This window comes from Streptopelia decaocto (genome assembly GCF_964273445.1).
Source record: "Streptopelia decaocto genome assembly, chromosome: 5".
NCBI classification, from domain to species: Eukaryota; Metazoa; Chordata; class Aves; order Columbiformes; family Columbidae; genus Streptopelia; species Streptopelia decaocto.
The window spans coordinates 52,973,796-52,989,632 of record NC_138659.1 but is presented as its reverse complement, the minus strand read 5'-3'; the positions used below and the strand labels follow the sequence as shown (position 1 = coordinate 52,989,632).

The window sequence follows — 15,837 nt, the reverse complement described above, 5'->3', positions numbered from 1 at the left end:
AATTTCAACTTGCTCTATATGTAGAAATCATTCCATCAACACAGGGCTTAAGTGGGATCTGGAGTCTTATGAAGGTCTAGGTGTGTTATATCCCTGCCCAGCAGCTACCTCCACAATCAGTATGCATCTGCTGTCCTTCCTCTTCTTCTACATCACAGCAATAGGTAAATCTGAAGTAGTGATAAGATTATAAGAAAGTCATTTTATGAACTGACCTGCAACAGGTGGGCTCACTAGATATGGTATGGCATGGAGAAAATACACAACACCCAGAGCTGATGATAAGGAAGAAGTTCCCACTACGTCTGCTGTCACAACAGGGATCAGTGTTACATAGGCTCCATCAAAGTAGCCGAAAGTAAATGAGAAAGGCACAAGCAAGGGGAAGTTTTGAAGAATTGGCAGGAAAAGGCAGCAGAGGCCATCCATCCCCACAGCAAAGAGGTAGCAAAAGTGCCGATGCTTCTTCAGACACCTGCAAATTTCAAAACAGAAAAGAAAAATATTATAATTGTACACAGTACCTCAGTTTCTATGCCCTGGCATGTAGCACTTCAGTCTCTCTCTCTCTCATATAGTTCAAAATTAAGTCAATTTTCTTATGCAGTCTTCAAGATAAAAAGCTCAACACTGACAAGCCCAGACAGGGAGAGCTGCCCACCTACAGCTGCAGAAACATCTGGTAAGCAGCAGCCCATGCTGCCTGCCAGATTCTTTGGGCTGTCCCTAGTGAGGGGACCCACTCTGCTGCCAGGATTTTGCAGCCCTCTGAAGTTTCGATGTTCAAAGCAGTATTCCATTGGGCTTTACATCCCAGCCCAGCAAGGTGCTCCCAGTACTATGCCTCTCTTAGTTGTCATCCTTCACATCAGCCCGTAAACACTGGAGTCAGTGTGAGCTAAGCAAGATGGCAAACTCCCTTTCTCCCTGCCCCACAAAACAAATAATTGATTTTTCCCACAAACTGAATAAGCACAAATAATGTGTCCTTTAGTATCAAAAACCGTCTTAATTTAGCCAGTCTCTACTGGTGTTACAGATGCTGTACACAAATGTTTGGAGTGAGATGAGTTAGCAAAGGATGGTGAGTTCTTGCATATTAGAAAATGTATAACAATTTCAGGTCAGTCTTTCTGGCTATATGCCTGACAGTGTTGGGCAAGACCCCTGATCCTTTTCCATGACTTCTGTGCCTCCTCAGCAGCACAAAAGAGATGGAAAGGCAGAGGAAGTAGGGTGAGATCCTGTAGGAAACATGTACAGAGGATCACGCTCAACATACCTCAGGCAGGGGGTTGTATTACCACTGTCAAATGCAAAAGCTTTTCATGAACAATTTCTTCAGGTAAAACAAAACAAAAAACCCACAAACAAAACAGCAGAATTGAACAAACTCAGAAGAGACATACATTAAATAGTAACCATTTCTGAAAGTTAGACTGTGTGGGGTTTTTGTTTTGTTTGTTTGTTGGTTTTTAAAGTTACACATGCTACAGAAAAAGTCCATAATGTTAACTTTCATGTGTTACACCCCATTTCCACACAGCTTTCCAGCAGCTAAAGTTTATGCTTGCTTAGCAGTAAGCCATTACCTTCTGTCTGTTAGCCATCCAAAGGTGACATTACCAATGATGTCTATGACACCAAGTATGGACATGAGGAAGGCAGCCTGGTGATGACTCACTCCAACACTCAGAGCATAAGGCACTAGGTAGACAAAGAGAGGGCTACAGCCATATGCCATAAATAAAATGGACACTGCCAGCACCATGAAACCTGGCATCAGTAAAAAGTCATATTCCTTCCACGAACAGTAGCATAAACATTCACGAGACCATGCTTTGATTAAAGGTGAACAGATGGACACTTGTTTTAAGTCTCCTTTCTGCGCTTTGGGGACATAATCCTGTCCGAGAAACTCAGGAGTGGTTTTATGGTCTTCCTTAAGAGCAATAGGTCGCATCAAGGCGCCACAGACGCAGAGGTTTAAAACAAAACCTCCCAAGATGAGTAAAGCTCCACGCCAGGAAAACTGCTCGATTAAGAGCTGGACCACAGGGGCCAGGATGAAGGTACCAATTCCACTTCCTGACATGGCTATTCCATACGCCAGCGCTTTTCTTTTGTTGAAATATTTGCCCACCATCGCGATGGCTGGAGAATAACAGAGTGCAAACCCAAGTCCTAGAAGAGAAAGCACAGTGCAGATGGCTTAATACTAAGCACGACACATGGAACAAACTAAATTAAACCACATAACCCACTTTCATTAGCACGAATGAATAGGAAGCTTTTTCTGATGCTGTATCATGCAGCCCAGTCACAGTGTGAAGAGAAAGCAGAATGACTCCATTCTTCCATGGTCAGGGTCACTGACTTGACAAATCTAACAGGTCATCATTAATCCATGATAACAAGGCTCAGAAAGAAGTGATGGGGTTCACTTAATAAAAAGAACAAGGACGATCAATAAACATCAGAGAAATGGTGTGTCAGTTCTCTTGAATGCAAGATGAGGTCTTGCCCCAGGGTCTGCACAGATGCTGGCACTGGACACACTGTCCTGATGAGGCACCATTTTGCGTTCCAGTCTGTTGCAACCCTGAACATTAATTTTCAGATCTCTGAAACACAGTACAAAGAGTCTGTCTCTGTTACTAATATTCTACAATAAACCTTTTTTAGTCAGCTAAACAAACTCCACACAGCAGCTGCTTGGCATCCTGACCATTTAAAATCCATGCCTACAGGTAAAGAGCAGGGGAAAATCCTTAGGAAATAAAGCTATGTCTAATCTAGTAAAAAATAAGATCCATCTCTTAGACTGACAAAAAGATTGTGGTTTCTGCTGCAGAACCAGAGAGCAGATTTTAATCACCAAATGCTTGCCCTAACACTAAAACATAGATTTCTGAATCAGCTGCAGAAATGAATTCCTGACTAGGGTTTTGGAGTGTGTCCTACATTGAGGTTAAAACAGTCCCCAGTGCCTTTGGTAGGACTTGCCAATAGGAGATAATCACCCAGTGCCGTAACCAGCTTGCCACGTCCTCTTCAAAGGCCGCACTGTGCCAGGCAAGCACAGAGCCTGCCGGGACGGGATAAGCGGATTAGAGGGATGTGGGGTGGTGGGTGCCTGTTCTGGCACCCCTCAGGAGGCGGAGGAAGGAGCAGGGCAGAGAGCTGGGGTTGGACCTGGGTGGGCAGCAGAGGCAGAGGAACAGCCCTGAGCTAGATATCATCACTCGAGACCTGTGAAAATGATCCTCTATTCAGTGAGTTGGCAGTGAGAAACAGGTCCCAAAAAAGGCAAATGTCCTGTGAAAAGTGGAGATGAAGAGTTTGGGGCTGAAAACATTTTCATATCTCTTAGAAGGAATTCTGCTACTTATTGCCTCCTTTCTCACCTCACCTCTGCTTCACTCTTCACAGTTTCAAGTCCTGCAGCTTTTATGGATATAGACCTTCACCAGTTACGCTCCCACCTCCAGCCTTTACCAATAGTTCACCTTTCCATTAATCAGTCCCCACAGACTAGAAGTTCATTGCTTGTAGAATTGGCTCTTTACAACTCCATGTACAAAGTGCAACCGCTTTTCCACTTCAGTATTCACAGCGGTTCTTGCTAAGGAAGCCTCGATGGCATTAGCATGGTATGTTACACAGTCCCACGAGTTACAACAAGCCTTTTTATCTGTTATGAACATGTTTGTCAAAGATTAACATTGTAATACAGGAGTGACACGCACTACAATAAGGATTTACTTTTTTTTTAAACAAATAAGCTGTTGGCAGCATGTGAACTGCAGTAATTCCACCAACTTGTTACTAAACAACAGGGGACCAAGTGCAAGGGCTTATATCACCGTGGCTACCACGTCAGTATTAATGAGGAAGGAATGTCAGTGTAACCATGGGCACCTCTCAAGTTCCTCTGTGCACACCAAACACAAGGAGATAGGACAGAGAAAAGATATTTGTTACCACCATACCTGAATTCAGATGTAGGAGCTGTTACCACAACACTATCAGTCTACGATTTGTTTACTTTTCAAATGGAATGCATGCAAAAATAAGGTGCACAGTTGAGGTACCAGCTTTTCACCCAGCATTCCTCTGCCCATTTACTCTTATGTTTTGATTTAGACTTTTTGTTTTGATACACAAATATTTTGGGGCAGTCTAGAGCTCCTACTCTAAAAAAACTCCTCCCAAATCATAGTCAAAAAAAGGAAACCTTCTTGTGTATCACCAGTAACAGCAGTCCTTCCTGACCTCCCATAATTTCTGAACTCTAACGATAGCCCTCTCTCTAACAGAAGTTAAAGAGTTGCTTTTGCAGCATGTGGCATTTGGGCTGTATGAGACTCGCTGAGCACTGGAGCCCTCACAGGGCCAGCCAAAGCCTCTCTTTTACAATGACAGAAACAGGTCTGAGTATCTATACGTAACGGTGTGCTGGCAATATGACATGGATAAGAGATCATCCCTCTTGAAAGGAAGGACCATAATTTTTAACATTCCCATGTTGCTTTCCTGGCAGGAACAAAGGGGCTGAATGCCTCCTACCTGTAAGGACTCCTAATGATAAGTAGAGATGTTCCAGGCTGGTGGCGAATGAACTCAAAATTAGTCCAGCAGATGCAAGCAGCCCTCCTAGCATGATGCCAACTTGGCAGGATACATGATTACTGATTAAACTCCCAAGCGGTGCTTCAAAGAAATAAATAAAGCTGGTAGTTAATGGCAGGTCCTCACACACAGTTAATTGCAATGGTCATGAAGGAAAAGAAAGCAATAGGCAAGCAGGAGAAAACAGTGATCACAGCTACACAGAGCAGTCTTCCAACATCCCTCTTCTGTCACAATGGTGTAAGCTCCAAAAAACTTCTAAAAATTGTTTTCCTAAAAGTCAGGATAAAACTGAAATTTACAGTACCTTTCTCAGCAGCCATTTTAGTATGTCAAAGCCATTAAGGAACATAGCTACTCTGCAGTTTTGGGGGTCAAGAGAGGCCACAGTGACAGCCCACACTGTTCATTACTCCATGCTTACAACACTGAGACCTTCCGCCACCTCGAACTTGCACTTCAGCCCTCAGTAACTTCAGGCATCCTTCCTCACTCCTCCCTGGCCTTATGGGTTCTGCATCAAACACAAACAGGAGAAGTCTCGCATCTTTTGGACCATCTCTGGGACTGCTACCTCCCTTGTACTTCTCCGGTGTTGATGGCTCCCAGACCACCCTGCCTCTGCCATGGGGTGTCATCACCAGTTCTCTCCCTCTCTGCTACCTGCAATGCCAGGGCAAGGTTATCCTTATTTTTCTTTTTCCCCTAAGATATAAGCTGGCTGACATAGGAGAATTGCAGTGTCTCATTCCAGCTGCATCCCTGTGCCCTCATAGCAATTCTCATGGATTAACCCTCTTCCAAAGGATTAAGGCATGGATTTTCACCTAACGGTACAATTTAAAGTAAACTCATGAGAAATTTGGTACAAGTACTGCATCAATGCATGCCATTTTTTAGCAACACTGAATTTTCTTTTAAAGGAAAAGACTATTTGTATACATACAAGTTTGCTAAAAAGAGGATAACTGTGACTTGATCCAAAGGCAAGATGTGCATCCTGTGGTAAGTCTCATATATGATTCCAATCAAAAAGCAAAAGAAACAAGTGCTCAGTTAGTAGCTCTCAAACACAACTTGTCCAACTAGACCTCAACTAAATTACATTTCTGAAAACTTAAACCATTTGACAAATCAAAGTTCTGTTTTTTTTCAACAGTATGAAGACGCTCCCTTCCTGCACAACTACGCTGAGGGAAGCAGCTTGGATATACCATACCCCAGAGAATTCACAGTACCTATCTTTCCCAGCTAACTCCAGCAACTTGTGAACATGCTAAAACCAGATGGAGCTGAAGAAAAAGCAGCCACATTCATCTTCAAAGGATAATACGCACCACAGAGCATCGTAGCACAGTCGACAATGGAGTGGATCCAAGCTGTTCTGGCATAATCCTGCCCAAAGTATGCCTGGAACTCCACAAAAAAAATTGAGATGCACCTAGGAAAGAAAACATGAACACCATTCTGTTGAACATGGGATATTTGCCTCACAGAAAACACCAGTCTCACTCCTCAGGTATAAGGAGTATCCACTTCAAGGTCCTCTCCAGCTCCCAGGAAAATCTAATCTGTGGCTTGCTTAAATCCCAATGAGATGTAGAAATTTTTAGACAGTTTCTAAGGGATATTGGAAATGGAGGGTTACCTTAATGCATGAGGGACAAGACATGAAATGATGTGTGCAAGCTGAATAATTCCAGCAGTACTCTATGTAAAGCACCTAGGCTAGGGTCATTCAACCAGAGAAGAATCCTTGCTTTGCCCTGGCAATGAATAAATCACAAATTGGTGTCCAACTATTATCCCAACAGGGAGATTAGGTGATTAGGCTGATGTAGAACCTAATTCAGACTCATACCTACTCCAGAGAGATTATGAACATTATAATACCACATTTCTCACTGTGGTATCTGCTGCTAGATTTTTATAATTAATATTATTTTTAACTGAAATGAAATAGAAGTTGTAATTATCACCAGCAATTTATAGCCCACATCAAGATGTGACTTTCCTGGTACACAAAGCCACAACTCCCCAGTTCTTCACTGATGTGGTTGTTTGATAATGGTGGCATTCACATCTGCACAAACTGGCAGGGCACGGCCAGCATATTACCTACAGTGCCAATCCCAACTATAGCTATGTGTTCGTGGGTGCACAAGTGCAAAGCAAGTGAAAAGCAACTCCTCATGAACAAAGAATCAAAACACAGCAGGAGCCCATCGAACTTCCAACAGTTTATTGAAATGTTTCTATGAGAGGTTATTTTGCTTTGCTTGACGAGTGTTACTGTTCTACCTGTCTCTGCAGGGGAATGGATTAAAAGGCTGCATAGTTTCATTCTGGTTTCTGGATCAGCAAGAGATCCCTTTTCTTTTTTCCTCCTGCAAATCAATGAACAACCACTTTCTTCAGCTTTTTTTCTTGCACACACTTCATTCTTGTATATACTCTAGATATGTGCCAGCCATTAGATGATTTCTTTGAGATAATGCATTCCACACGTGAAAAAGGAATCAAATCCACTAGAAAATCTCTACTGTTATTATGGAATTGGCACATTTGCATGCATAGACTAACACCGTATCAATGCTTCTATGCCTCTTTTAATGCTGTTGACTCCGAGAGCCTAGATTTCAGATCCCTAAAATCTGGCAGCTTTATTTTAAAAGAAATATAAAATTTAGGTAGAACGCACTGTACTTACGCTATACTAACTGTTCAACGAGACACTGTCTCACTGTTCCTCACTTACCAGGGTGATTTTATTTCTCTGCTTAATATAGTTTAAATGTCCATGTTCGCACACACCAGGCTCCTCTGCTTCCAGTTGACATCAAAGCCACCCAACAGCAGCTGTGGAAATAATTTTTCTCCAGATGCATACATTATGTTTATGCAAGGCAGCAGTCTGTTCCTGTTCTATTTTTGAGAAAATACTTTCTGCATATTTCAGATATGAGAGGGGCCTCCTCTCTAGGGCATAGACCTCAGTAAGAATGGTACCTGAAATGCTTGCAGTAGGAGCAGGGGTGGTGTTTACGGGTTTCTCAGGTAGACTTGGGAGCAAAGCAAATCCACTGGGACTGGCAAAAATGTGCACAGCTGTGGGGCCAGAGGGACACGGTGGACGCGAGGAGACCCTACATGATTCTTTTCTCCCTGACTAAAGCACCACAGCCTGATGTAACATTGCTTGTCTGAGGCTTTGATTCTGTGAAGAATCAAGGAGAGGGTGTTGAGAGACAGAGCAGCTGTCAGAGGACACGAGACTAAAACCAGAGGGCTCATAATCCCTCAGCCATCCCCCCTGCCAGCCTTAGAGATTTCAGGAAGCCTTTAAAAATGTAGCAACAGAGAAGTTTGTAGCTAGCCAGAATAACCCCTGCAACTGTGGGATATCAGGGGAGATCCCAAATCCTCTTCCTAAGGAAAAAGAACAAATTTAAAAAGTGAAGTAACACTGCAAACAGGTCCAAAAGACAAGCAGCAGCCCCTTTACCTCGTCACAGCCCTGGTACAGATAGTGACAAGAAAGCAGCCAGCAACAATCATCCACCCCCAGCCTCCATCAGGGGGCTCGGCGTGCCGGGGCGAGGCCATGGTGCGGGCTGGGGCGATTCCTGCCTCCTCCTCGCCTCAGTGGCAGAGGCCAAATCTGTCTGGCTCGCAGAGCCTGGGCTGCCTGGTACATGGGTCACCAGCCATCTGAAGAGAGAGAGAGAGAAAAAAAACAGGCAGAGAAGGAATCAGGGGATATCACATGTGCTGTAACCTGCATGGCTGGGCTAGGACATACTGCTTCAGCTTTATTGCATAAAAGTGAGGGTTTTCTTTCAAATGCAGTCAGTGACAATTTGTTGGAAGCCAGAATGCCCTCAGAATTTGGCCCCATGTCTGGTATCATTTATTTCAGGGTAATTTGGCTGGTAATTACATCCTAGCACATGATACCCTTTTCCCCCACAAATGTCACAGTACATACATGTAAGTCACACACTTTACTGGTGCTAGTCACTGAAGCTCATTTACATTCAGTGGTCTCCCCTCACTAACACCAGTCCCTGATTGGAATTATATTTTCAGTTGCAGTCTTGTCTCAAAGTAGCTATTCTTCCTTGTACACAATTTAGTGTAAAATTTTTGTCTGAGAGAACACGGTTTTCACCTTTGTATGAAAAGGGAATATTCACTGCAAAATCAGAGCAGATCTGATGATGAAATTACCTCATTGTTCTCACAAGTCAAAACTTAGGTGAAGTCTGTAATCAGGTGGGACATGGTGACTTCATATTCTGAGCATGGACAACTCATTGAAGGTTAGAACAAGCCTGTCCCCCTCTTCCATCCACTCAAATCAAAGGAGTGCCTGCATCCAGCCCATGACATGTTCAAAATGCAGGGTGCTGCAGGGCATTTCGGGAGACCAAATGACACTGAGTGACTGAGTCATGTGCCTTGGAGTAGCTTTGCTGATGGTGTGGGTGTCACCAGCAGCATGGGACCAACAGCCTTTAGTCCCTTCTGTGCCAGTGACTGCACAGCAGGGCTAGTCTGAGGGATCTGAGACACCCCGCTTCGCTCGGGACAGGGACATGCAGTGCTGGCTCTCAGACCATGCTTTTGCCATCACCAGCAGGCAGCTAACCTCTGGGTCAATCAAAGATTCATAAGACATAAGCAAACTCTCTGGGATGACTTTCAGTTTTGTTTAGAGAGAAACCTCAAAAAGCTCCTTTGTCACCTAATATGCTGAATATGCAACATCCCACTGTCAAGAACCACAGATTTCCCAGGAAACATTAACTGTTACAGCACATAAGAGGTAAGTAGTTGCAGAGCTACTCAAAAGCACAACTCAAGAAAGCAGCTACATGGCTGCATTCCAAAAGCCGGTGGCTGTGCTGTTGTATGAAGCACCTGAACCACCATGGGAAGTGAATAGCAGAGAGAACCACAAAACGTGTGCCTGTCAATGCTTTTGAAGAGGGATTTAAGGGAAACATGTTTGAAAGAGTATCCTTGAAAAATACCAGTGAATAAAAATATCCACAAAAGATGTCAAAATTTTATTATACCACCATCTAGTTTTACAAGCTAAAAAAGCTAGCATTAAATATCAGTTCCAGGTCTCTGTATGTTCCTCAATTGCCACTTATTGGTGTTTCTGTGCTAGTCAGCCTGTTAGCTATCACACATTTTACTTTAGGCCAAAAATGCTGTATACCATTTGGAAATAAAAATTACTGTCCTATTTTCTCTCCTTGTATAATAGGCTTTCCTAATATTTATCTATAAGTAAATATATGTATAAAGCTTTCTAATGATTCAGAGACCAAAGCAATACCCACAATAAGCATTAGAACATGTATTAATACTGTCTTTATTGCTCTCTTCTCCTCCATTGTCATGAACATCTGTCAAATCGGAAGTTAAATGATATTATAGGGTCTTTGCAAAGTCTGAGTTATTCTATGTGTTTATACAGGGTCTAGTACAATGGGGATCTTCACTGCAGCATGAAGTACTATTACAATATAACCCGCACTAATGAACTAGAAGAGAGCTCAAATATAAAAATAAAATCTCTCATGACCACTTTTCTTGTCAATTCCATGGCTCTGTGGAGAAATACACAGTGCTCCACTCTGCCTGATTACAGAAATGCTTCACTCTTTGTATAAATAGGCCACGTGTCAAATGGGACATCTGACATAGCTACCGTTGGGACTGCATAGCAATGATCACAAAAGCTCACAAGGGTCAAGCAGGAATTCATGGCTGGGGTTACAAGATAAGCAGCCACCAAGCCTGGTATCTCATGCATAGAGGCTCCTAAGTGAGTTTAAAGGGTTGCAGCTGGGTGCAGTCTTTATATGCTCATTCCTACAGCTGATTAGAAAAAATACACAAAGCAAATGAGATTCAAATGAGTTTAGAATTTCAAACCTCATCTGTGAGGTATTCAATTGCCAGGACTTATGTACGTAAAAGATCAATGAAAGCTCTGGAATGGAGACCAGGACAGTTTGCCTTTTCTGACACAACTTTCTAATACGCAGCAAAAAATGCCAATGCAGCTGGCAGAGCTTTCTGAGCAGCTTCTGCAGGTGCCCACATGATCCCAAGGACATTACTGGTCCTCTTCACAAGCCTTGTAACATTTTGCTTGAAGGGTAAAGTTCAATTTTTGACCTTACCTATCTGCTTCAGGGCAAATACACAGCAGTGCCATGTGTACCCGCACCCTCCTTCCCTCCCCACTATGTTCTGAAACAAATTCTCTGATGCAAACACAGACAAATAGAGGAAAAAAAGGCATGTAGGCAAGTATAGCATTATTCACAAAACCTATGAGGGAGGCTGAAAATGCCTGCAGTCAAGAGATAGAGGATGGGCACATGATCCATGGACTTGTGCTGCTTATTTGTGAGCGCACCATACATCTCATGTGTTGAATCCACCCAGACAACAGACAGTTTTGCAGGGTTTACGTTACATTTTGAGTAAGCTGACATGAACTAATGACTGATTCCTTATTTTTATTTAATATTAATTAAACAGTTGTCATAATAAATATGTTCAAATATTGGCTCAACTAGTTTTCTGATGGCTAAGGCAGTGGTTATATGATTCTTCTTGTTCAATCAGTGAACGACCAGATCATCAAGCAGTACAATTTAATGCAAACCACTACCACATCCCTGTCTACTTAGACAGAAAGCAAAATTCAATGCTTTTGTGGATATCTGTGTCTAACCTAGCCACAAAAACAAAGCTGACATCAAATCTAGCATGAAGCCAGAGTGGCACAAAAAATTATACCCCCATTTGGCAATAAAATCATATAATCCTACCAAATTAATGTCACCAAGCAGAGCAAGTGCCAGTGCTTTGCACCATGTGGGCACCACACTTTGCCTCTAACACAAAGGGCGTCAAAAGTGGATTTATTGTATTATTGCAAGTATAATATGTTTTGTTCAAATGTCTGCATAGCCCATAAGAACCCATGACAATCACCTGAATTAACAGGGCATGGATAAAGTTCAAAGTATTTTGTTCAAGGATTTCCTGGCAATCATAAGTAATGCTGTTTGGTTGAGTTTGCATGATATGTTACAGAGATATCCTGAACAATTCAGATGTACCCCTGCAGCATTTTTTCAGTGTCTTGGCAAGGCAAGGGTTCTTATTTTGGATCTGAGCAGTATTTTTCACTGCCCCTTCTGGAGGGATGAAGATTTAATTTCAAGTTCTGATCATTAAGGGTGGAGCAGGCAGTTACAGGAATGCAAGGAGGAATAACAATAACCCTTCAATAAGCAGAAATATACATAAAATCTTTCAGAGGAGTCAACAATTTCCACATACAGAGCCCTAACTAATTTTAATGCATGTACAGCAATAGCTGGGTGCTAGGACCTCAGCCTAGATCCCTGGTCCAACTTTGCAGGCAAGCTTCAGATTTGGTCTAAGACCCTAGTTAGCATTTTAGCTGTATGTCAACATACTTGGGAAGAATTTGATGACATATCAGGCTCAGCAAACATAGATTAGGTATTTGGTTACATGATCACTTGCTGTTATTTTCACAGAACACTGCCTCCCAACATACACATGAACAGTAAATATTTAAGGAGGTTACAAGCAACTAAAACCAACCACATTATAAAAAATGCCTGACCAACAGAGAAATAGGCTGCCCAACCTCTCCATAGTAGGATCACTACAAACCTCATCTCCCTGACTTCGCACTCGCTTCAGGGAGCCTGTCATAGCCACTGAACTAATAGGTAAATTAAATCATTACCTTTCTTGTTGCTGCACCTGTCTAATAAACAGTTATTATGGCATCCTGACGATTTTATTCTGAAGTGAGAAAACTTCATTTGCTTACACCCTGGTGCTGTTTTCTAATTATCCAGATCATGGATAGTACAGACTGTGGACTCTGTAAATGAAGTTGAACAGGAGGAAAGCACGTACTTTGTCTGAGCAGCCATGTTCTCCCCTTCCCAGTTCTGCCTTGGTTTGCTCTCATGTTGCATATTTTTCTTAACCTTTCTGGTACAGAATTAGACTTATAGCATATCTACTCCCCCTTTAGCGCTGTAATGCCTGATCCCCACTGGCAGTGCTGGTTGCTACTATAACATCTCAGATGTGAATAAAAGTTCCTGCTGGTTGAGGCAGCTAAAGGAAAGATGGGTTAAAAGAAAAGCTCATGAAAGAGCTCTTCACTTTGTAACCTCTGCTAGATAATTTTCACTGAAGCATTAAGTAAATGTGCTTTGCCATGAGTTCAAAGATGATATAAACGAGGTGAACATGGCAACAAATTCTGCTGATCCCTAAGAAAGCCTCAGTTACCCAGTGTGCCCTGACGGTTCACTAAATAGTGACTCTTCCCCAAGTTAATACATTAGGTTTTATTTGGCAGGATAAATAACCTATCAATTGCTTCAGCACATGTTTCTGAGAATCCTGAAAAGAAAACAACTGCTCCTGAGAGCATCTCCCCTACTCAATCTGCTCGGTCAGCAGAAAGTAGTGGATGAGGTTACTAAAAAGGCACTGCTACAACCTTGCACCTCATCACAAGGTCCCTTTTGCCGGGGAAAGGAGCACAGAAATCCACAGCAGCCTAGCAACTGGCCAGCACAGCAATGGGAGCCACTCACCTTTGAAAACACAGCACACAGCCAGCAGAGCACTTGCTGCCCTCCCTTCTGCCACCGTAAAGATTTTCTTCTTCAAACAAATTGATTCAATAATGGTATCACAACAGTGTGAAGATGAGAAGCATTTGCGTGGCAAAAAACAGAGGAAGGGCAAGTACAATCCCACCAGCCTGCCCATGGACCAGGAGGTTGCTTCTTTCCCACCTTGTTCAGCTGCTCCATGTAGTGTGCTGATGTACCCAGGCATCTCTAGAAATGTTTCCTCACCTGCCAGACAGTTTGAGTGCTTTTTGAAAATACTCCATTTATAGAAGGATGTGGCTTCAGCCAGAATAACAGGCACAAGGTCAGGTTAGTATCACAGCTGTCCTGCCACAGGAGCACACAGCCCCTAGACCATATGGGGGGTCTCACCCCACTGCTTTTTGCTTCTTCACATTATCCTGACTACACAAAATTAAAACAGCTCCACATTAAGGTGTCTTTGCAATTTTTTCAGAACTGTATGGAAGGATTTTTTATAGTTTATCTCAAAGGAGTTGGCCCAAATACGTATACCAGCATAAGCAAGCACAGAACCCAACACTTATTTTTACCCTATTGGTAATACAGAGATGTACATGAGAGAATAATTTCTTCTCTGCTTGAAGATGTCTTTGTCCAGCTTCTAAATAAAACCGAAGTGTATGCTTTCCTAAGAAGACTGGCAGGTTGTTCCACTGAAATTTTCCTTGTGCAAGCCAGTGAGCCTGAGGTATAGCTATATAAGCAGGATACACGTTTAGCTTCTCAGATCTCCGTAAGTTCAGTACCTCTCCAGCACTGTTACAAATTGCTAAAAACAAGAACCATTTAACTGAAAGTTAATGTAGGGAATTGTACCAGAACCAAAGTAAATAGTAGTAATAATAATAATAATAATAATAATAATAATATTTTTAAAACAAACAAAAAACAACCCGACTTTTAGTTGCTATCACAGCACTAACACAAGACAGGTTGTAAACACTTTTCCCAGTTTTTTATGTATAATATACCTGCGTGAATCTGAATAGCTTACTCTGCAAATCTTTAAACTCTTGCATTTTTAAGGAGCGGTTTTCCTATGATACAAGATAAGAGAAACATTAAGAATGTATTTGTATTTTAGTAGTACTTTGGGACTTCTAATCTGAGAGCAGGTGTCACGGTACTAGACATCATGCATATATCTAATCAAACTTGCTCACCATCCAAAAGGTATCAAGACAGAGAAGATGAATCCTGTCAGGGCCCAGCTTATTAACACCCATAGCTATGCTGAGCAGCAAATGTTCTTCATTTGCTTCGGTTTGTGTGTATGAGAGAGGGAAATGTCTGTTGAAGGGAGCATAGACGTGGGAACAGGAGAAGCAACATGGAAACCACAGGGATGGTAGCAAAGGGAGGTGCCTGAGTGGAGCACAGATCAGTGGGCTGGCACAAAAGAGGGACAGGAGTTGAGAGATCTCCCTTTAACCAAAAGCAAAAATACTCAGTGAAGAACATGAAAAAGAGGGTAAAAAGTAAAGTTTGTAGAACAGCACAACATCCATTAGTTTCTCCCCCACTGAGAAGCATGTCTCTGGGAAAGAAGGAGCTGTGCTGGCTCCTGCAACAATCGCTCTGCAACACTGGATCCTTAATTTGTCAAATTTGCCAGAAATTGCTAAAACAAATGGCATGGTTAGAGCCCTAGCAGAAATAGTTACCGTCTGCTGAGTTGGTAGCACTCAGATGAAAAATGCATTATGAACTGCTCTTTTCTCTGGAAACCGTTGTACGAGGCTAACAGAAGAACAGCAGCCTGACAGAAGGGCTCTACAGCAAAAGGTTAAGCACGTTATAACAGAAACCTTTTGACCCTCTAACATAGTTTCTGGCTAGGTTAGTCCTTAAATAATCCAAGATAACTGTAGAGGTTAAAAATATACAAAGAAATATATTTGTAGGAAAACCCCTTTGCACAGAAACTTGACTTTAGCCTACTTAACACCACCTGGTAATGTACTTTTTTGATCAACATTCTGAAAGGTTTTTAAACTAGTAAGCACAGTGCTCACCATTTCACTTTTCACTGTGATGAAAAGAACAGAGGGCTCCAGTACTTTCCTTGAGCACACGGCTGTTACTGACATCTAAGCTGAGCCCATCAGAGTGTGTACCCTTAGCAAGGTTCTGGTCATGCGTGTTTCATCAAACACTTATTTCTCCCCGACAGGAGAATGCTGCTAATGACTGATAGCCAACAGCTATGCTGCTGGGGGCAGGGCATAGTACCATCACTCTCTCCATTTTAACATCTTTCTTTCCCCTTCCTGCTAATAAGGGAAAATAGTCAAAAATTGTTACAAAAAGTATCAAGAAGCCTTGTAGGGAGGAAACAAACAGTCTCTGCTGACCAGTAACTGCAATTATACAACAAGATTTCTAAGACAATGTTTTGGAATTTTTGACGTTGAGGGGTTTTTGATGACATATTGATATATATTGAGAGCAT

The 15,837-nt window shown here is 42.3% G+C and overlaps 1 protein-coding gene across 5 annotated transcripts in view; it reads right to left on the bottom strand.

Annotated features, from left to right (window-relative positions):
* The window catches only part of SLC16A12 (solute carrier family 16 member 12), a 33,062-nt gene that overhangs the window by 3,682 nt on the left and 13,543 nt on the right, over positions 1 to 15,837 (bottom strand). For 3 of the 5 annotated variants that reach the window (XM_082054762.1, XM_082054764.1, XM_082054763.1), the window contains exons 2-6: positions 8,138 to 8,343; positions 5,970 to 6,073; positions 4,570 to 4,713; positions 1,593 to 2,184; positions 216 to 475 (exon numbers count right to left, since the gene is read on the bottom strand). In XM_082054762.1, coding sequence (XP_081910888.1) covers positions 216 to 475; positions 1,593 to 2,184; positions 4,570 to 4,713; positions 5,970 to 6,073; positions 8,138 to 8,238 — 1,201 coding nt within the window. In that variant the 5' untranslated portion in view covers positions 8,239 to 8,343. Of the gene's footprint in view, positions 1 to 215; positions 476 to 1,592; positions 2,185 to 4,569; positions 4,714 to 4,939; positions 5,147 to 5,969; positions 6,074 to 8,137; positions 8,344 to 15,837 lie in introns of those variants that run through there. The other 2 variants (XM_082054766.1, XM_082054765.1) reach the window with 2 other exon arrangements.